Source organism: Nelumbo lutea, chromosome 1, assembly GCF_056320005.1.
Source record: "Nelumbo lutea isolate HS-2025 chromosome 1, American lotus-T2T, whole genome shotgun sequence".
Taxonomy (NCBI): Eukaryota; Viridiplantae; Streptophyta; class Magnoliopsida; order Proteales; family Nelumbonaceae; genus Nelumbo; species Nelumbo lutea.
In genome coordinates, this window is record NC_142684.1 from 116087860 (window position 1) to 116111392 (window position 23533).

The following is a 23533-nucleotide window of genomic DNA, read 5'->3' on the forward strand; positions in this document are numbered from 1 at the left end:
TAATTGTCAAAAATAATAAGAATACTTTAACACAATATATAAACAATAAGAATGAATTAATCCATTTGCTAAACCAAAATGATAGTTTAAGAAATTTGCCCATATTCTTCTCCATCATCCTATTCTCTTTGTTTTCCACCACTAATAAAACCTCGTTTCCTCTGCTTTCTTCCTCCTCACTCTATCTATTGGACTTCTTTGTTTTCCCGCTCTAATACTCAACCCCGTATATTAAGGCCACGTTTTTATGCACACTGTTTTTCTTTTTCTTTTTTTCTATTTGGCGTTGAAAATGTGAAAGAAATGAAGAGAGAGAAGACATTGCTTCCTTCATTTCCTATCCTGGTTGCCGTTTCCCGTCTCTCTGTTTCTCATGCGTGCAAGCCATTCTCAAACATACCCACCTTATTTAAGTCTTCTTCCTAACGGTTTTAATTCTCTCCAAGTTTCTTCGTTCTTATTTTCTCACTATGCTTTCGCCGCAATGCATTGATATACTTGTATAACTTGATCACTTCCTCTACTTCCCAAATTTCGAACATTTGCTCTCATTCCACTCACGTTTCGCTTATCTGTTCTAGAAGCTCCATCCTTTGGTGCTTTCTGATTAGCTTTGAAGAATTTGAGTTCTCTGTTGTTGATTTGCTTGCGTTTTCTTTTCTTAAAAAATAAATAAACGCCTCGACGTCTGATGAAACAAATGAATCTTAAACGAGTTTCATAGCAAATAAGTCGGGGATTTCTGGCTAGAGGATGATGAATTGTATTGTTCCTTTCTTATTTATTTTCATAGTGGTTCATATTAGAAAGGTTAGAGAAGTGGTTTCAGCAGTATCAGGTTCTTCTCCTATATAGATCTTTCTTTTTTCTTGCTGGAAATCGAGTTCCTTTTCTATTAGAAAGGCTTTAATCGAAGTGAGAAACTATCTCGAGATTCGTCGCTTCAACTAAAGTTGAATCTTCGATTTGAGCCTGCATCAATGGGGGGCCAATTCAGCAAGAAGGTTGTCGAAAATCCGCCCATCCTTCAACTCAATACCAACTTTCAGTACACAGCTGAGCTGAGCTCCTATGAGGCAGCATGCAGGCTCGACCCAGAGTTGCAAACCTTCGACAGCACCCTCCAAGCCCGTACGAACCATGTCATCAACACCCTGGCCCATGGCGTCGAGGTTCGAGCGCTATCCTTCCACTCATTGAAAGAAGTCACCGGGTGCCTGCTTGATATGAACCAGGAAGTTGTCAAGATCATCTTGGAATGTAAGACAGATATTTGGAAGAACCAAGAACTCTTCGAACTCGTAGAAGAATACTTCGAGAACAGTTTGCAAACCTTAGATTTTTGTACTGCTCTCGAGAAATGCCTGAAGAGGGCCCGGGATAGCCAATTGATCCTTCATGTTGCTCTTCAACAGTTTGAAGATGAAGATGGGGCAGACGGGAAGAAGAAGCATTCGAGGACATTGGAGGAATTAAAGAATTTCAAGGCCGCTGAGGACCCATTCACGGAGGAGTTCTTCCAGGTCTTCCAATCAGTTTATAAGCAGCAGGTTTTGATGTTGGAAAAGTTGTTATTGCGGAAGAGGAAGCTCGATAAGAAGTTGAAATCCGTCAAGGCGTGGAGAAAGGTCTCAAGCATAATCTTTGCTGCGGCTTTTGCTGCTGTTCTCATCTGCTCGGTGGTGGCTGCTGCCATGGCGGCACCCCCTGTTGCAGCTGCCCTGGCAGCTGCAACTTCAATTCCTTTGGGATCGATGGGTAAATGGTTTGATTCACTTTGGAGGGATTACGAGAATGCATTGAAAGGGCAGAAAGAGGTTATTAACTCAATGCAGGCAGGCACTTATATTGCTATCAAGGACTTAGATAGCATTCGGGTTCTTGTTGACCGTCTGGAAATAGAGATGGACGCTCTAATGCAAAATGCTGATTTTGCCCTTCGAGAAGAGGATGCTGTGAAGTTCGGAATAGAGGAGATCAAGAAGAAATTGGGGATTTTTGTCAAGAGCATTGAGGATCTGGGTGAGCATGCTGACAAGTGCAGCAGGGATATAAGAAGGGCAAGAACAGTAGTCCTGCAGAGGATTATTAAGAATTCCAGCAACTGATGCAGATTTTTGGTATGCTCTATTGATTTCAAGCTAAATACATGTTAAGTTCTGGATCTTGGATCTATTGAATTGAATACCTTACCTTATGAAGAATAATAGGAAAAAAAAAAAAGTTAACTTTCAGATCTAAACTTGGATGGTTTCCAACTTTCATCTCTTCATGTGTAAATGTATTTATTGTTTTAACATTAATATTGTTCTTTGATTCACAAACTTGTGGATGGTGAGTGGTACATTCTTTTACAACCATGTTTATTACTGTTTTTGGTTTGATTCAAGCCTAAAGAATTTATTTGACTGCCATGCAGATGTAAGCGAGGTACCTGGCTATAGATCAATACATGATTAAATCCCTAGAATATGTTATTCCTTCTGTTTATCAACATATCTTTGAAGTTGGAGAAACTTATTGGGAGAAAGCATCCAACCCAATTTCTTAAGTAGTAATTCTCTATGATTTGTATGACAACAAAAAGATTATGAAATGCACTAAATCCATTAAGTAGGACTCATACTATCATACAAGATACAACTGCCTAGGCATCTATTCTACATAGCTGAACTCTTAAGTTTGATGAAAAATAGCAAGGAGAAACAGTATGGGCAATTTAATTATGGAAGTGTCATGCCTTAATGCTTGTTCTTCTTCCATTATCATGGAATTAGGAAAATTAGTAGATAATAAAAGAAAAGTAGTGATGATAATGACAAAACAGTTATAGTAATAACAAGACAAGATAGTCATTCAAATGGTTTCAGCAGCTATTGCTTCTACTTATCTCCAAGTGAATTTTAATGAGAAAAAGAGCTTTAAAGACAAGGTTGTATTGATTGTATTATAGGATCATTTGTAGTATGTTTTGTTAGATAGTGTATGCCCTTAGCTCCAATCAGCATGATGTATATTATGACATTTATTGTAAATGAATAAAATACATATTTGACTCATGTTATTGTGGTGTGTTTCTGTGTAATACCCTTAAATTGGACACATATGAGACTAGTGTTAGTTTAGAATCTTCATAGCCGTTAGATAGATTTGGGGAGATTTATCCTACCAAGACTGACACTGATGTGCCACCAAGTTGGTTGGGGTGGCTTGTCTCAGCTACCAGGGTGAGGCCTGAGGCACATGCAGTGTGAGTTTTCTTGAAACCCTGAACTAGACCAAATTCTAGTATTGCCCTGGATCTTGGAGATAGATGGGAAAAATTGGAATGTTATACCTAACCCCTAAACTCGATTATGATACTGCATTAGGTCTCGAATTGTGTTGTCTTTGATGTGCCAATTAGTGAGATCCTTAAAGGGGGTCAAAACCTGGGTATGTTGGGACAGCCCGAGAATTCACCTAAGTGGGTGACCATAGTGACAGGATCAGCCCCTTTGTCAGACAAAGTGAATTGTTAGGGAAATGCACTCTCTTTGGTGGAAACCTAAACTGCTGGTAGTGGATTTCAAATGTGTTTGAAATTTGGTTTTGCAAAATATATTTATATAGAGATATACTTATATATTATGGTTTCACAAATTGTTTGCAAAAGATTTTAATTCCAGGGATCTATGTGAGTAGAGAGTGCAGCATTGTACCTTGCAGCCGAGGGAGAGGTCATATCTTGTCAGGTAGTATTTAATCATTAAGGGCTAAGAGGTTAAGTGTAAGACCTGTTAGACAGTTTTGTATGCCCTTAGCTTCAATCAAAATGATGTACTTTATGAGTTTATTGTAAATGAATAAAAGTGCATATTTGATTCATGTTCCCTTGGTATGTTTCTGTGTAATACCCTTAAACTGGACACTTAATGAGACTCGTGTTAGTTTAGAATGTTCACAGCTAGTGGGTCGGTCTGGGGAGACCTATCCTGACAAGGCTAACACTGTGGTGCCACCAAGTCGGTTGGGGTGGCTTGTCTCAGCTACCAGGGTGAGATCCTAGGCACACACAGTGTGGGATTAATTGAATCTTTGAACTGGACCAGATTTCCAGTATTTCCCTGGACCTTGGAGATTGATGGGCAAAACTGGAAAGTTACACCCAACCCCTAGACTCGATTATGATACTGCACTAGGTGTCGGATTTGGCTGTCTTTGATGTACCAATCAGTGAAATCCTTAGCGGGGGTCAAAACCTGGGTATGTTGGGACAATCTGAGAATTCATCTGAGTGGGTGATCATAGTGACAAAATCAGCCCCTTTGTCGGACAAAGGTAATGATCGGGGATGCACTCTCACTAATGGAAACCAAGACTGCCGACAGCCGACAGCCGATTTCAATCGTTGAAATTTGTTTTGTAAAATATATTTTATATGAGATATAAAAGTATATAAATTATTGTTTCAAAATGATTTGCAAAAGGTTTTAATTCCCGGGATCCATACTTGAGAGAGTGCAACACTGTTCCTTGCAGCCGAGGGAGAGGTCCTCTCTTGTCGGGCAGTGTATGATCATTATGAACTGAGAGATTAAGTGTAAGGCAATTGAGGATAATACCTGATGGGATAATCTTGCATCTGCCCACAGTCCTTGGGTGTTACAAGGTGGCTTGGCCCAGGGACCACTTAGGGTAAGTGTTGGGTCCATAGAGCCCATTTGATGGGTTTCAGGGGGTGCACTGTCCATAACACTGTATTCGGCCAGGCCTTGTAACAAAGGCTGGGCTGAACCCATGTGGCTGATGCGTAGATCAATGTTTGGGTCCCACGCCATACAAGGAAGCCCAACTGGGCAGCAGTTTGGAAGGCTTAATGAATACATAACCCTAAATGGGCCTTAAGCCCATTTCGAACTGGGCTAATTTGATTAGTCTTTAAGGGGCGAATTCTAAGATAAGACCAGCTGATAGGATTGGGCCCACACCCTATCCACTCAGAGAGTCCAAGATCTAAATGAGATTTAGATTTGGAAACTTTCTAATTATATTAGGAACTGGCTGATCTAATCTGAAGATAAGATAATGATTATCCCTTATCTTAAAGGGACTTCTAATCCAGATATGATTTGGGTTAGCAACTCCTAATGGGATTAGGAGCTGATCCCTTTAAGTCTATAAAAGGAAGAGGGGGCGGCAGCCTTTAGACACCACATTCAACAGACTCAAGTCTTGTCCTTAGAGCTGAGATCACAGAAGAGAGAATTCTGCACCCTGCAAATTCTCTTTAGCTGCCTCCTTCTTGCAGCCGCCGCCTATAGCAGTTCGATCTCCATTCCTTGGGAGAAATCATGATTGGATCTTGATTCCAATCTTTTGGAGAAAAGATTGGTAGGAGTTGTACTAACAAGCTGTCCAGGTGATTCTTGGGAAGAATCAGATTCTTAGGAAGGACACTGTTGATTCTGCTCCACGTTGCACTGCGCCATCTTCAGTGGGAGCAGATTTTGGTATCTACCTTGGGCGTGAACACCTCCATTGAGAGATATTATTTCCCTGTATCAGGTATTATCTCTCTCTCCTCCTTTTGGTTCAGATCTGGTTCAGTTTATGGTTCAAGAATGATCCTTGAAAATAAGATTTTCTAAATAGGGAATTCGATTCCCAGTTGAAGGGAAAGAAAAAATTTTTGAAATTCGCCCCCTTTATTCCGCAATCTTAGGCGTCCATATGATGGATTTCCTATCCCTTCAAGACCATTGAGGGTTATACCTAATGGGCTAATCTTGCATCTGCCCATAGTCCTTGGACCTTCATAAGATGGCTGGACCCAATGACAATTTAGTGTAAATGTTGGGCCCATTAAGAACCCATAGTGATGGACTCAGGGGTTCACTGTATTTAGTAGTGAATTCGGCCAGGCCTTGTAATAGAGGCTAGGCTGAACCCATGTGGTTGATGTGTAGATCAATGATAGAGTCTCATGCCATACAAAGAAAGCTAAGCTAGCCAACATTAAAAGGAAGTGAGCCTAAAAGCTTAATGGGCCTAAAGCCCATTTCGAACTGGGTTAATTGGATTAATTAAAAAGGGGTGAATTTGGGTTTGGATCAGCAGATAAGGATAAGAGGATAAATCTTATCCACTTGAAGAGTCCAAATCCAAATAGAGATTTGGATCAGTGAACTCCTAATTTGATTAGGAAAAGCTGATCTTGATCTGCAAATAAGATAAGGGATTATCCTTATCACTTAAAGAGTCCTGATCCAAATAGATTTGGATCAGGAGACTCCTAATCAGATTAGGAGGTTATCTCTTTAAGGCTATAAATAGAGAGCAGGTCGGACCTGAAAAAGACATACAACACAGAAGACAACTCAGTTTGACTATTTCTGCCTTCAGGTCTTTCTCTTCATGCTCTTGACGCCCTACCCTGTTCGACCTCCATTTCTTAGAACCGATCATCTAAACCCTAGCTAAGAGAATTTAGCTAGACATCATTAAATTCAACATATTCAAGAAAATGAAAGGGGAAACACAACAAGAACACATAAATGAATGAATAGAATAAGAAGAAAACTTTAGCCTTTGAAGGTAGAAGACAAGTGCAACAACTAAGCCTTTCTCCCTCTTGAATTTGGATTCTTCCTCTCATTCTCTGGCATGCTGAAATTGCTTCCTCTTCTCTTCTCCCCTCAATTGGTTCTCAATGTAGACTCCTAATTCAACATAAATTAGGACTCTTAGTCTTTATCTCAGTTGAATTCCTATCTCTTTTGCACTGCCAACTACCAGACCCAAAACTTGTAGCTCGAATTACACTTGATTGGCAGAGGAATTAGGCGAGTGATGAATATAAGAATTGTAGCCCTATCTCTTAGATTTAATTAATCATTTGAATCACCTCAATCTGAGTTGTAGACAGAAAGTTATGCCCAAAATATGGGAAATATATCAAAATAGGAAATTTCCCGATTTTTGTGCATACATATCAAATCCGATTTCAATGGATTCTTTCCTTCATGGCTATATCATGGAGCATCATTGCTGCATGGTCCTTCCTCTATGATTATCTTGATCAATTAAATCGAACTCCTTAAAATTGCACATTTAAGCTCTAAATCATCTTGCAAGACAATTTCATCATAATTAGTGCAATACCGTGCTAATTCCAAAAACATTATTACCCAAAATCATCAAGTTAGAGGTATGAAAATATGTACAAATATATGCTTATCAGCATTTTTGATCTTTTTGGTTGATGGTAATCATCTCCGGTAGTCCTGGACATCTCTAACAATTGAGAACTTAAGGTTCATCTACTTTAAGAACTTCCCCTCAACTTTTAGTTTGTCTTATCTTTCTTAGGAACTAAGTCATGAATGGAGACATCATTCTATAATATAATTACTAACGAACAACTAGCACAATATCCCACTAAAAAATGATAAATGGACCACTATGCTGGGTTGAATGATAAAACCACCACATTGATGATAGATCATGACATGTGACGATCATTGGGAGATTATCTGTTGAATATACCAACAAAGCACTAAAGTAGCAATCATAGTTGAAACCAGCGGCATCATTATTGAAAACCAAATGATATCAATATCCCTTGGTTTTTTGGCATCACTTAATTCATATTTGTTCTACATATAGCAGTTATTGCAATAGCAATTATGACAAAGTTGTGGGTCTTGAGTTTGTAACCCCTTTACCTAGAGGGGGGTACCCCTATTTATACTCAAGCTGCCTGGAGATAGGTGGAGATGAATGCCTAAGATAGGAGTCATACGGCGGCATGCAGCAGGTTTAGCAGGGTCATGTGAGCGCATCGTGGTTGGCTCCGTATGATGGGGCAGGGTAACCCCTGCTGTAGTAGATCTAATTCCCTATTCTAGCGCTCATGGGTTGGGCCTCCCAGTCTCGAATGGGCTAGGTTGGGTCACCCCACATCACTTGCCCCCACTCCCGAGGCCGAGGAGAAGAATTCGGCTTCAGTCAATGAGAGTAGTAATGGTGAGCTCCAGTGGGCCTGGCAGCTGAGGTGTGCCTTGCAATGGCATCCTCTTTTGCGTCTCTGCCTAGTTCGTATTCATGAGTCGGGCCAAGGCTACGAGTGATCTATGACACTACTGCTTTGGTTGGGTGATTTGGAAGGCGCGCTCAGCACAGATGTTTAGGCATACCTGTTTGGGCCAAAGGCCAGGGGAGGCCGAGGACCTATGAAGCCGAGGGTTCCTTAGGTCAAGGGCCTATGAAGCCGAAGGGGCCCAAAGTGGGCCCGAGGGTCCATGTGCGAAATGGCTTTCCAGTCGAACCGATGTGCACATCCGCTAGAACAGGTCACTCAGACTGGCGAGCTGCTTTGGGTGGACTCGCTGGCCTGTCTTGAGCTTCATTTCATCTTCCAGGGGTGAGCGCTCAGGAGTGTGGCGCGGCTAGATCGCAGGTGCAAAGGTGTTTCTCATCCGTTGGATTTGGGATAGTCTGAGCCTTTTCCAGCACATCATTTCATCTTCCGAGGGTGAGCGTCACGCGGTGCGCCATGATTGGGTCGTGGAGGTGGTGGCTTCAACAGCAGAATTCTTGTCATTTTGCCTCCAAGTGTTTTTGTCTTCGAGTGAATTCAACTCCCAAATTCTCTAGTTCTCGACACTCCACCTTCATTCCTTTTCCTTCCATTCCCTTTCTAGGTAATTTCCAACAATATCTTTCTCAGATTTTGGACCTAAGTTCTATGAACTTCCAAATGTATTGGAGGGGAGCTCTGCTTGAACCCCTTCTTCTCTTTCACCCCCAAGTCCTTCTCTCTTCATGCCCCTTCGGCATGATGTGGAGGTGCTCTGAGATAGGGTAGCCCCCGGGGGAGCCGAATGCATCCATTGAGGCAATGACCCTTCCTACGAGAGCGTCGCATCTGTGACACTGAGGGAGGTCAAGGGGTTCCCCCAAGCCGAGGGGGAGTGGGACCCAGACCTCGTCCCTGAGAGGAGGGTTGAGAGTGCTGCCAGTGTGGTGGTCGAGACTGACCCTTCTTGTCCAGAGTTCAGAGGTTCTTTGGATTAAGATCAGGTCAAGGCCCTGACGAGGCAGTACTTTATCCCCTCATTCTATGGGGTGAGGGTGCCTGAGTTAGATGATTGGCCATGGACTCCCAAGGAGGGGGAGATCTGCGTTTATTAGCACTTCCTCCAATTCGGTCTTCGGTTCCCCCTTCATCTATTGATCTCTGACCTACTAAGGGTGTATGGGATTATCCTTAGCCAACTGGCGCCCAGTGCAATAGGAACCTTTGTGGCGATGCTGGTGGCGGCTCGGCTCCAAGGGGTGGAGCTGACGCTGAAGCTCTTTCGAGCGATCTTCATGATGAGGAAGCACTCTTCTAAAGCTAGTGTCTTCTAGTTCCAACCCTACAAGTCCAAGCCCGTAGATAACCCCTCTTCCGTGAACAACTGGAAGAGTAAATATTTCTTTTTTGTCTTGTCCCTAGGGCTGGTCCTTCAGGTCGGGGTGGGGAGAAGCCAGCTTGCCTGTAGAGAAAAGTTTCCCCTTGCTTATGAGTGAGGAAGCTGACCCTAGTTTACGGACGGGACTACGGGATCGGTTGCAGGTCTGACTGTTTTCTTGTTGCAGGTTTGCCTTCATTTTGTTGGTCTACGGGGTTGGCTGAAGTTGACCCTGGTCAATATGGACAAGCTGGAGGTTGAGAAGGACAAGCTTTAGCAAACTGCCACCAACGTCATGGAGAAGTGCCACGAGATGCAACGGTTCGTCATGGACGAATAAAAGTTCCGCAAGGAGGCCGAGGAGAACCTGAAGAAGACACATGACCTCTTTGCCAAGGAGAAGATTGAGAGGGCTCGAGTTAAAAGTCTCATTTCCAAGGCCTAGCGGTGTCTCCATCAAGCCAAGGAGGGCATCTCTTAGGCAAACAGGTAGGCGGCCAAGGCAAAGCGAAGGGCCGAGGAGGTAGCTAATAGGGTTGTCGTGGCCGAGCAGAGGGCATCTAGTGTTGAGAAGAGAGTCCAAGAAGTAGAGAAGCGAGCTAACGAGCTGGCTGATGTCGCTTCCGGGGCTTATTTGGACGGGATCAAGGACACCGAGAAGGCACTCCTAGTAGTGCTTCCAGACTTCGATGTTGAATCTCTGAAGGTGATTCCTGATACTCCTAAATAGGCTGCCGACTCTAACTTCCTCCTCCAGCTGGTGGTGAGGCTTAAGTCGGGATTCTTTCTATTTTTTTTTTTTTGTATTTGTATTTGTTCTGAGGGGCCGTAAGATAATTTTTTGTAATGCCAAAATTTTTGTAATGAATGAATATCAGTAGGCAACTTTTTACTTATGGAGTGCCTGTTGTGTACTTGTGCTTTTGCTTTGTTGTCGAAGGGTCTTTGCCCCTCCAAAAGGGAAATCGCGGTGTAAGACAAGTGTAGTTCCCTTCAGTTTGTTCTACTTTGCACGTCAAGATGATAGCGAAGGGGTGGCCGAGGCAAAGCCTCCAAGGCTGAGTCAGGGCTTGCCTGTCCTAACACCCTTTTAAGCATTCACTTAGGCAAGGCCGAAGAGGCCTGTGATGGGGAGAGGCCGAAGCGGGGAATGAGCCTCGCCTAGCTCTCTTCCCTTAAGTAGATAGAAAGATGACCTGTCGATGTAGAGTAGGGCCAAGGCTGAGCTGGGGCTTGCCTATCTCCCAATCTTCTAAGTGTTGGCTTCGGTGGGGCTGAAGTTGTTAGATAGTGTATGCCCTTAGCTCCAATCAGATTGATGTACATTATGACATTTATTGTAAATGAATAAAGTACATATTTGATTCATGTTATTGAGGTGTGTTTCTATGTAAAACCCTTAAACTAGACACATAATGAGACTCATGTTAGTTTAGAATGTTCATAGCCAGTGGGTCGATCTAGGGAGATCTATCCTGATAAGGCTGACACTGATGTGCCACCAAGTTGGTTGGGGTGGTCTATCTCATCCGTCAGGGTTAGACCTGAGGTACATGCAGTGTAGGTTTAACTTGAAACCTTGAACCGGACCAGAATTCCAGTGTTGCCGTAGACCTTGGTGATAAGTGGGCAAAACTGGAATGTTACACTTGACCCCTAGACTCGATTATGATACTACACTAGGTGTCAGATTGGGCTGCCTTTGATGTGCCAATCAGTGAGATCCTTAGAGGGGGTCAAAACCTGGGTATATTGGGACAGTCTGAGAATTCATTTGAGTGGGTGATCATAGTGACAGTATCAGCCCCTTTGTCGAACAAAGGTAATGATCGGGGATGCACTCTCCCTGATGAAAACCAAAACTACCAGCATTTGATTTCAACCATTGAAATTTGTTTTACAAAATATATTTATATAAAGATATACATATATATATTATGGTTTCTAAACGTTTGCAAAATGTTTTAATTCCCGGGATCCATGTGAGTAGAGAGTGCAACACTATTCCTTGCAACCGAGGGAGAGGTCCTCTCTTGTCGGGCAGTGTTTGATCATTATGGGCTGAGATGTTAAGTGTAAGGCCATTGAGGGTTATACCTGATGGGCTAATCTTGCATCTACCCACATTCCCTTGGTTTTTATAAGGTGGCTTGGCCCAAGGCCCATGTGATGGGCTTCATTGTCTTTTCAGTGAATTCGATCAGGCCTTGTAACAGAGGCTGGGCTGAACCCATGTGGCTAATGTGTAGATCAATGTTTGGGTTCCATGCCATACAAAGAAGCCCAACTAGGCAGCAGTTTGGAAGCATTTTGAGCACTTAGACTTATTGGGCTTAAAGCCCATTTCGAACTGGCCTAATTTGATTAGTTTAATAAGGGGGCAGATCTGGGATCAAATCAGCAGATAGGATAGGGTCTTATCCCTATCCACTCAGAGAGTCTAGATTCAAATAAGGATTTGAATATGAAAACCTCCTAATAAGATTAGGAGAGAGCTGATCTAATCTGCAGATAAGATAAGGACTTATCCTTATCTCTTAACTCCTTATCCAAATACAGATTTGGATTAGGAAACTCCTAATGAGATTAGGAGCTCTCTTTAAGGCTATAAAAGGAGGAGGGGGTGAACCATTCAGTCCATCCCAACATCCAGAGATCAGATCTCAGATCACTTAGAGAGAAGACAACAACAGTGTGACTGCACCATCTTCTCCCTGTGTTCTCCTCTAGTTGTCGCTCTAGCCAGTCCGATCTCTTCCATTGTAGGAGCGATCAAGAAGAGTCTTGATATAAGTCTTTGGAGAAAGGCTAATCAGAAGTCGTGCTCACTACCTCCATCGAATTCTTGCTGAGGAATTCGGTTCGTTGGACGGACCCTATTGATTCTGCTCCATCATTCGATGTGTCATCTTCAGTGGGAGCAGTCTTTGGAGTTTTTCTTTGGGCGTGAACACCTTCGTTGGGAGTTACTGCATCTTCATATCAGGTATATCCCTTTCCTACTAATTTTGTTCAGATATGATTCGGTTCTTGGTTCAAGATTGATCCTTGAAAAATATTTTTCTAAAACAGGGAATGTGATTCCCACATGGGAGAGAGAGATTTTTGAAAATTTGTCCTACCTTCCTACACGGTTCGGCCATCCATATGATGGATTTCTCATCCCTTCAGTGGTATCAGAGACATGTTCAAATCTTGAACCAAATTAAATCAGATCTCAACATGCACAAATGGGCAGAAGGCGTTCTACCCGATTTGCACATATTAGTGTTTTTCTGGGAAATCGATTCCCAATTAAAGGGCAAATGATCTGAAATTAATCTTTATAATTTTGGATTATATTTAGAATTGTTCTTTATTATTTTCTTGATTTATGGGCTGTTCGTGCAATTGGAGATCGAAATCTTGATTGGCGCAAGAAATCTGTGATTCTGTAGTAACTATTCATTCTGGTCTGTAAATATTTTTTTTTCTAGACTGAATGTAAAGGATTCAATCATATCTAATTTTAATAGAAATTAGGTTTTCTATTTATTTTATTTTCTTTATCGAAGATGGCGGCGCAGAAGGAGATTTTGCAGATATTAAAATCGCTACCTGCGATTTGCAATTTGTGAAACTGCAAACTGTGTTTTGACATTTGTTTTGCAGGTTAGATTTGTGCGAACAACCCCTAGTCTGATTCTTGATTGTTCTTTGATCAGTAATTTTAATTTCATATAATTTCTTGAATTAAATTTTTAATTAAAAATCAAATCCTAAACCCATTCGAACCAGATTGGTCCAAACTGGTTGTACCGAATCTGTGGTTCGATGGAGGCTGATTGTCAGCCCTAATTTCCCACTTTTGGGTCAAGAGCTTGATATTTAATTATGAGATTTAATTCGGCCCATACCTGTAAGGCCCAGTTTTAAAGAGTTAAAACTGCTAAAGCCCACTAATTGCAGGAAAGCTATATGGACCGAACTGCTAACCCTATTCAACCCATATACCTAGATAATATTAACTGATAATATTATGAATTAAAATGGGCTTTATTAATGGGCTTTACAGATATTAATTAAAAATCAAACCCTAGACCCATTCGAACCAAATTGATCCAAACTGGTTGGACCAAATCTGCGGTTCGATGGAGGCTGATTGTCAGCCCTAATTTCCCACTTTGGGGTCAAGAGCTTGATATTTAATTATGAGATTTAATTCGGCCCATACTTGTAAGGCCCAATTTTAAGGAGTTGAAACTGCTAAAGCCCACTAATTTAAGGAAAGCTATATGGGCCGAACTGCTAACCCTATTCGGCCCATATACCTAGATAATATTATGAATTAAAATGGGCTTTATTAATGGGCTTCATAGATATTAATTAAAAATCAAACCCTAGACCGATTTGAACCAAATTGGTCCAAACTAGTTGGACCGAATCTGTGGTTTGATGGAGGCTGATTGTCAGCCCTAATTTCCCACTTTTGGGTCAAGAGCTTGATATTTAATTATGAGATTTAATTCGGCCCATACCTGTAAGGCCCAACTTTAAAGAGTTAAAACTGCTAAAGCCCACTAATTGCAGGAAAGCTATATGGACCAAACTACTAACCCTATTCGACCCATATACCTAGATAATGTTAACTGATAATATTATGAATTAAAATGGGCTTTATTAATGGGATTTATAGATATTAATTGATTGGATCAATTTTATCCCTACATGTGATGTATGGATGTGTGATGTGCTACGTACATGGGCCATAAGTACTTGGCCCATGCTGATACGACAGTGGCTCTTACGAACACCATGGAGGGGCTGAAGTTGTTAGATAGTGTATGCCCTTAGCTCCAATCAGATTGATGTACATTATGACATTTATTGTAAATGAATAATGTACATATTTGATTCATGTTATTGAGGTGTGTTTCTGTGTAATACCCTTAAACTGGGCACATAATGAGACTCGTGTTAGTTTAGAATGTTCACAACCAGTGGGTCGATCTAGGGAGATCTATTTTGATAAGGCTGACACTGATGTGCCGCCAAGTTGGTTGGGATGGCCTGTCTCAGCCGCTAAGGTGAGACCCAAGGTACATGTAGTGTAGGTTTAACTTGAAACCTTGAACCAGACCATAATTCTAGTGTTACCCTGGACCTTGGTGATAAGTGGGCAAAACTGGAATGTTACACCTGACCCCTAGACTCGATTATGATACTACACTAGGTGTCAGATTGTGTTGTCTTTGATGCGCCAATCAGTGAGATCCTTAGAGGGGTCAAAACCTGGGTATGCTGGGACAGTCTGAGAATTCATCTGAGTGGGTGATCATAGTGACAGAATCAGCCCCATTGTCGGATAAAGGTAATGATCGGGGATTGATAAATTGACAAATTGCATGTGATTTTTCTTGTTTTCCTTGGGTTTTTGGTTAATAATTGTGTAATCTGAGGTAGTTTTGATGATAATTGTGTTAATGTTGTTTATTTGAAGGCTTGAATCAAATTGGAGCTAAAAAGGGAGGATTTGAAGCATAATTTGGAGTTTAATATGATGGAAAGAATGAAGGACAAAAAGGACTGCGTAGTTATTGAAAAGAGTCTCACAATAATTACAACATGGGCGCATTGTAATGGCTGAAGTGTGCTGAAGTCGCCTGCTGATCAGAATCGCACATCGATTACAACGCGGGCACGTCATAAGGAAGCTACAAGTCTGAATTCTTGCTAGAGAAGAAATGAGATGTTGATGATTTATGAATCTTTTATTATCTTTTTGGATTAGGAAATAACTATTAAGTGTCTTAATCTTGTGGGCAACTCTTTTAGAAGTGTTTTATTTGTTTTATGACTCAACTTTGGAGATTATTTTTTTAGGGAAGCTCCTAAAATTTAGGAAACTTCTCCTTATAAGTAGGAATAGCTCTCTTTTGCTGGAGAAGATATACGTTCGTTTCATATGCACAGCCGTCCAACTACTTCTCTCTCTCTTTTCAATACAATTTCATCTTTTTCTTTATTTTCTCTTTGTTCCCCTTTATTTTCCTAAAGAAAATTTAGTGACGAAGATGACAACCATGAGTGGCTGAGCTTCTCTCTTCTGATTCAAGGGGAATTTTTGGTTCAATTGTGTCACCGTGAGGTTATGTGCTTAATTTCAATTCTTGCTTTTAATTCAAGTATTCGTTTATTCTTGTGCATATTTTTTTATGGAAGTTGATGTTGATTAATCTGACAAATTAATTAATATTGATCTTTCTATGATTATCCATGATTTGGTGATCTGTAGTTGTCACAAATAGTTGTACAAGTAGCAATTAGGTCAATATCTTTGTGGGTCAATTGTTTGTAACAGCCTTTGACCAATGTGTTGGCATGTTTTAACCTAAAGGGAATCAACGGAACAAAATTTAATAATTGCAGCTATCTCAATTATTTTTATTTTGGTTTAACTATTTTCATAGAATTTATTGCTATCATTAATTGATATGGAACACTATCATGCCCAGTCGGTTAATGATAAGTGTTGATTGAACGTTGGATTTGGTCAACTAAATTAGGAAGGTATTAGGTTTATTATGGCTATCCCAATAAATCTAAAAGTTAAATGCTTGAATTGCAAGATTGCTATTTTTAGCCTATGATCGGTGACCAATTGACTCAAATTGAACCCTTGGATTAGAGTTTAGTAAGACTGAAATTTTCCTTGTTAATTGTTATTTGCTATTTTGTGTTAATTGTTATTTTAATTTAGAGTTTTAATTATTTGAAATTCCCACTCTTTAAATTGTGCATTTGGCTGAGAAATTAATTACTAGCTCCTTGTGGGATTCGACCTGGTACCACTGTTACTACAATTTTATTCGTAGGGTGGGACTAGAATTAAATTTGAGGGCTTCGACAACCTGTCAGAATTTTGGCACCGCTGCCGGGGAGCTATTTTAATTTCTTAGCTTCATGCCTTCCGTTTGTGCTAACCTCTTTTGTTTTATGACTCGTTCTTCTCAAAAAGGTGAACTAGAATATATTATGGAAATTGAGAAGACAACTCGTCGTTTGAGAAGAGAGGCTAAGCAAAGGAAGGGTCGTTCACCTCCAAGGGTGAATTTCGATATTGACTTGACCAATTGTAATAGATCTATTTTTGAAGAAGAAGAAAAGATGGCTGATAGAGAAAGAACACTGAGGGAGTTAGTTGCACCAATCATGAATCAAGAACCTTTGTGCATAGTATATCCCACTCTTGAGGTAGCTTTTGAACTTAAATCATGTTTAATCCAATTGCTTCCTGTTTTTCATGGTTTTCCAAGCAAGGACCCTCACAAGCATCTTAAAGAGTTCCATGTTGTCTGTTCAAGCATGAAACCACAGGGTATGACTGAGGAACAGGTAAAACTGATAGTTTTTCCTTTTACTTTATGAGATAAGGCAAATGATTGGTTATATATTCTTCCTCCTAGTTCAATACGTACATGGGATGAGATGAATAGGGTGTTTTTAGATAAGTATTTCCTTGCATCACGAGCTTCAAATATTAGAAAAGGGATTTGTGGGGTAAGGTAGTCTAGTGGTGAGACACTATATGAGTATTGGGAAAGGTTCAATGTGCTAGTTGTCCACACCACCAAATGCCTGAGCAACTCTTAATCCAATACTTCTATGAAGGACTCCAACCTATGGATAGGAGTATGGTAGATGTAGCTAGTGGAGGAGCCTTAGTCAACAAAACACCTGAGGCGGCTTAGCAATTGATTTCCAACATGCTGAGAACTCTCAACAATTTGAAGCAAGAACAGGGGGGGCTATCAGACATGTTAATGAGGTAAGCCATTCTAATCTGGAAAGTCAAATTTCTGATCTAACTTCTTTGGTTCGTCAATTGGCTGCAGGGCAATTAAAAACGACTAAGGTTTGTGGCATATGCTCAATTCCTGGGCATCCTACGGGCATGTCACCATCATTGCAAGATGATTCAATGCAACAAGTCAATGTCATAGGAGGATTTCCTAGCCAACCTCAACACAAATATGATCCCTATTCTAACTATTACAATCCTGGTGGAGAAATCATCCCAATCTAAGCTATGGAAATCAAGGAGGGCCATAGAGATTCCAGCCTCAAGCTTTCAACAGACAACCTCCAATTCCAACACTTACCCAAGCCCAAAATCAACCCTCAAGTTCAGGTATGTCTTTAGATGAGATAGTTAAGGCTCTAGCAACTAACACTCAACAATTCCAACAGGAAACAAGGGCTAGCATCCAGAACTTAGGGAACCAAATCAGTTAACTTGCTACTTCTATTAGCAAGTTGGAGGCGCAAAACTCTGGAAAAACCATCACAAACTGTGGTCAATCCCAAGGAGAGTGCTAGTGCAATGGTGCTAAGAAGTGGGAAGGAATTGCAGTCACAGCCTACTTTACCAAAGAAAGTGGATGAAGAGCAGAAAGAAGAGGAAGAACAAGATCCACTTGAGAGTTCTAATAAGGTAAAACCTGATTCCCCTTTACTAAGATTTCTGATGCCATTGTGCCACCTTTTCCTAGTAGGTTGGAAAAATCTAAGAAAGAAGAGTATGAGCAAGAAGTTTTGGAGACCTTTAGGAAGGTGGAGATAAATATTCCTTTGTTAGATGCCATCAAGAAAATCCCGAAATACGCAAAATTTTTGAAGGAGTTGTGCACTAACAAAAGGAAGCTAAGAGGTGATGAGAAGGTAAGGGTTGGGGAGAATGTGTCAGCTATCATCAAGAGAACCTTGCCAGAAAAGCGTGCTAATCCAGGTATGTTTACTTTACCTAGCGTGATTGGCAAGAAAAGAATTGAGCGTGTCATGCTAGATTTAGGCGCATCTATCAACGTCATGCCATACTCAATCTATTGTGCTTTGAATTTGGGTCCATTGAAGGAGACTAGGGTAGTCATTCAATTAGCTGACCATTCTAACGCTTACCCTGAGGGGATTGTTGAAGACATTTTGGTGCAGGTTAATGACCTAATATTTCTAGCTGATTTTTACATCTTGAAGATGGAGGAAGACACTATCACAAATTCATCTCCACTTCTATTAGGCAGGCCATTTATGAAAATGGCTAAAACCAAAATAGATGTGGATGAGGGTACTCTCTCCGTCGAGTTTGACGGCGAGATTGTTAAATTTAACATTTTTTAAGCAATGAAGTACCCCAATGAATGTCATTCAATTTGTTCAATTGACATTGTTGATTCAATTGTGTAGGAAATTTTTGAAGAAGAATATATGAATGAGGAGCTCGAATTGAGTGCACAATTGGATATGAAGGAAGAATTAGATTCATCCTATGAAGCTTTGGAGCCAATATTGGAGTCAAGGTTAACAAATTGTAATATTCCATCATCATTTTCTCATAAGAAATTGTTACCTTATATTTTGCAGGCTCCTAATTTAGAGTTGAAGACCTTGCCAGATCACCTTAAATATGCCTATTTGGGTGATGAAGAAACATTGCTAGTGATCATTGCAAAAGGGTTGACTGATGATCAAAAGGCATGGCTCATCAAGGTTTTGAAGGAGCAGGAAGTAGCAATTGGTTGGACTTTGGCTGATATAAATGGAGTTAGTCTATCAATTTGCATGCACAAAATTCTTTTGGAAGATGGTGCCAAGCCAATCAGAGAATCGCAAAGGAAGCTCAACCCGACAATGAAGGAAGTGGTAATCAAAGAAATCCTTAAGTTGTTAGATGAAGGGATAATCTATCCTATCTCGGATAGTAAATGGGTAAGTCCAATAAATGCTATACCCAAGAAAATTGGGATCACTGTGGTAAGAAATCAAAATAATGAACTGGTCCCGATGAGGTTACAAAGTGGGTGGCGTATGGTGATTGATTTTCGAAAACTTAATTTAGCCACTAGAAAAGATCATTTCCCCTTACCCTTCATAGATCAAATGTTATAAAGGTTAGCTGGTAATGAAAGGAGGGAGAGATCCATTGTATGGACACCAAGAATGCAGTGGAATAGGGTGGGAAAATTTCAAAAATTTCTCTCCTCCCTTCCAACTGGGGATCATGTTCCCTGATTTTAGAATACAATATTCAATGATCTAATCGAACCAAAACCGAACCAGATCTGAACCAAAAAGAAAGGGAAGGGTTATACCTAATATGGAGAGTCAGTATCTCCCAACGTCGGTGTTCACGCCCAAAGAATACTCCCAAGGTTTGCTCCCACTGAAGATGGTGCAGTGATACTGGAGCAGAACCAGCAGTGTTCGTCCTACGAACCAAATTCTTCACAAGAATTTGATGGAAGCGAAGAGCACCGTACATAATCAGCCTTTCATCAAAGACTGATATCAAGAACACCTTCTTGATCTTTCCCTCTCAGAGAGATCGAACCAGACAGTGAATGGCGGTGGCGGATAGAGGAGAACTCTAGAGATGAAGTTGGCGTATTTTCTTTTCTTCTCTCTAGGGTTTCTGAGATCCTATCTCAAATTGCAGGAGGATTTTTTGCTAAACCCTTGGTTCGAATTTCTATAATTCAAGATTAGGGTTTCTCCTCTTTCTTAGTGATTAAGAAACCTCCTAATCCCATTAGAAGTTATCACAATCCAAATCTGTATTTTGATAGGGAATTATCTTAATCCTATCTGCAGATAAGATCAACCCACTCCTGATCTTATCAGGAGGTTACCAGATTCAAATCTTTATTTGAATTTGGTCTCCAAGAGTGGATAGGGTCAAGACCCAATCCTTTGGCTTGCAATCTCAGATACGCCCCTTTAAATGGGTAATTAAATCAGCCAGTTCAAAATGGGCTTTAGGCCCAATATGTATTAAGTGCTCAACATGCTTCCAAACTACTGCCCAGTTGGGCCTCTTTGTATGGCGTGGGACCCAAGCATTGATCTACACATCAGCCACATGGGTTCAGCCTGTCCTTTGTTACAAGGCATAGCCGAATTCACTGGAAAGCCCAGTGAACCCCTTGAGCCCATCACATGGACTGTATGGGCCCAACACTTACACTAAGTGGTCCCTGGGCCAAGCCATCTTATAAAAACCCAAGGACTGTGGGCAGATGCAAGATTAACCCATCAAGTGTAACCCTAAATGGTCTTACACTTAACCTCTCAGCCCATAATGATCAAACACTGCCCGACAAGAGAGGACCTCTCCCTCGGCTGCAAGGAACAGTTTTGCACTATTTGCTCACATGGATCCTAGGATTTAAAACCATTTGCTAACATTTTGAAACCATACATATCTATATATCTTATATATAAATTTTGCAAAACAAAATTCCAACGATTGAAATCAATTGCTGGCAGTTTGGTTTCCATCAGAGAGAGTGCATCCCCGATCATTACCTTTGCCCGACAAAGGGGCTGATCCTGTCACTATGATCACCCACTCAGATGAATTCTCAGACTGTACCAACATACCCATGTTTTGACCTCCGCTAAGGATCTCACTGATTGGCATATCAAAGATGACCCAATCCGACACCTAGTGCAGTATCATAATCGAGTCTAGGGGTCATGTGTAACTTTCCAGTTTTTTCCATCAATCTCCAAGGTCCAGGGCAATACTAGAAGTCTGGTCCGGTTCAAAGATTCATGTAATCCTACACTGCATGTGCCTTGGGTCTCACCTTGGCAGCTGAGAGAGGCCACCCCAACATTTGGTAGCACACCAGTGTCAGCCTTGGCAGGATAAATCTCCCCAAACTTATCCAATGGTTGTGAACATTCTAAACTAACACAAGTCTCATTAAGTGTCAAGTTTAAAGGTCTTACACAAAAACATACCACACAACATGAAGCAAACATGTACTTTATTCATTTACACTAAATGTCAAAAGTACATCAAAATTGATTGGAGCTAAGGGCATACAAAACTGTCTAACACGTAAGGCATTCTTTTGTTTTCTTGATGGTTTTTCAGGTTACTATCAATTAGTGGTTGCTCAAGAGGACCAAGAGAAGATGACTTTTACTTGCCCGTTTGGCACTTTCGCTTATAGACGGATGCCTTTTGGTTTGTGCAATGCTCCAGGTACTTTTCAAAGGTGCTTGTTAAGTATATTTTCTGACTTTATTGAAAGTGCATTGAAGTGTTCATGGATGACTTTACTGTCTCTGGTGATTCATTTGATGATTGTTTAGATAATTGAGTAAGATTTTGGATAGGTGTGTTGAAACTAATTTAGTTTTGAATTATGAAAAATGTCACTTTATGGTGAAAGAAGGCATTGTGTTGGGACATGTTATTCTGCTAGAGGAATAGAGGTCAATAAGGCAAAGGTCGATTTGATTGTGAGCTTACCTTACCCTACAAATGTTAAGAAAGTGCGTGCTTTTCTTAGACATGCAGGTTTTTATCGTAGATTTATCAAGGACTTTTCAAAAATTGCCCTACCATTGTCCAAATTGCTTCAAAAAGATGTGCCTTTTGACTTTGGGGATGAATGCAATGAAGCATTTGATAAGGTCAAGAATTTTTTGACAATTGCACCCATTATTCAACCACTTGACTAGAACTTGCCCTTTGAAATCATGTGTGATGCAAGCAATTATGCTGTAGGAGTTGTTCTAGGTCAGCGGTTTAATGGGAAGAGTCATGTCATTTACTATGCTTCAAGGACGTTGAATGCTGCACAGTGCAACTACACAACCACCAAAAAGGAGCTATTAGCAATTGTTTTTGTTTTAGATAAGTTTTGCTCATATTTTCTTGGCTCTAAAGTAATTGTGTTTTCTGATCATGCAGCTTTGAATTACTTATTGGCGAAAAAGGAGTCAAAGCCGAGGCTGACAAGGTGGATACTTTTGCTCCAAGAGTTCGATTTAGAGATCAATGATCGAAAGGGAGCTGAAAATTTGGTGGCAAACCATCTAAGTAGGTTGGTAAAAGATGAAGACTCTTTACCTATCTCTGATTTTTTTCCTGATGAGCAACTGTTCCAAATAAAAGGTATGGTCCCTTGGTATGCTGATATTATGAATTACTTGGTTACTAGTATTTTGCCTGGTTATCTTAGCAAGTCGATGAAGGATAAAATTAGGAATGAGGCAAAATATTATGTTTGGGACAAGCCTTATTTGTGGAAATTTTGCTCTGATCAAGTAATTAGGAGATGTGTCCCTGAAAGTGAACATAAGTCTATTTTGATTTTTTGTCATAATTATGCTTGTGGTGGCCATTTTGGGCCAAAAAGAACTGTTAAGAAGGTCTTAGATAGTGGGTTGTATTGGGAAACTTTATTTAAAGATGCATACTTGTTCTGTAAAAATTGTGAAAAATGCCAACGAAGAAGTGCATTGTCTCGTAGAAATGAGATGTCCTAAACTCTCAAAATGGGTGGAAGCAAAAGCCACCAAAACTGATGATTCTAAATGTGTTGTAGGTTTTATCAAATCTAACATTTTTAGTAGGTTTGGTATTCCTCAAGCCATTAAGTGATCAAGGAACCCACTTCTGCAATAGAGCCGTTGAAGCCTTGCTGAAAAAGTATGGGGTGCATCACCGAGTCGCCACTGCCTATCACCCCCAAACAAATGGACAAGTTGGGGTTTCCAATCGAGATGTCAAGTCCATTTTAGAGAAAACAGTGAATCCAAGTAGAAAGGATTGGAGCCTATGTCTAGATGACGCACTTTGGGCATACCGAACCACACAAAACACCAATAGGGATGTCTCCTTATAGGTTAGTTTTTGGCAAATCTTGTCATTTACTAGTTGAAATCGAGCATAAGGCGTATTGGACAATCAAACGCTGCAATATGGACATGAAAGAAGCTAGCAAGGCAAAAATGCTTCAATTGCAAGAACTGGAGGAGTTGCAGTTAGAAGCCTATGAGAATTTGAGAATTTACAAGGAGAAGACCAAGTTGTTTCATGATAATTTGCTTTTAAGGAAACAATTTATGGTTGGTCAAAAGGTGTTATTATATAATTCTTGACTCAAACTCATGTCAGGTAAATTGCATTCTAGGTGGATGGGTCCAATTGTTGTTACTAATGTGTTTCCTTATAGTGCAGTGGAGATCAAAAGTCTTGATACAAATAAGGTTTTCAAAGTGAATGGGCATAGATTAAAGTTGTTCCATGAGGATGCAAATGT

General features: G+C 40.6%; 1 protein-coding gene across 2 annotated transcripts; it reads left to right on the forward strand.

Annotated features, from left to right (window-relative positions):
* Window positions 1-437: 437 nt before the first annotated feature.
* LOC148876970 (UPF0496 protein At4g34320-like) lies at window positions 438-15378 on the forward strand. Of its 2 annotated transcripts, none has more exons than XM_088948356.1 (2): window positions 438-2120; window positions 14917-15378. In XM_088948356.1, exon 1 carries the CDS (start codon window positions 981-983, stop codon window positions 2106-2108), a length of 1128 nt encoding a protein of 375 aa, XP_088804482.1. In that variant the 5' UTR covers window positions 438-980; the 3' UTR covers window positions 2109-2120; window positions 14917-15378. The 2 variants fall into 2 exon arrangements, with proteins under 2 accessions (XP_088804482.1, XP_088804492.1); XM_088948366.1 differs by lacking the exon at window positions 14917-15378 and adding an exon at window positions 2420-2570.
* The last annotated feature ends 8155 nt before the right edge of the window (window positions 15379-23533 follow it).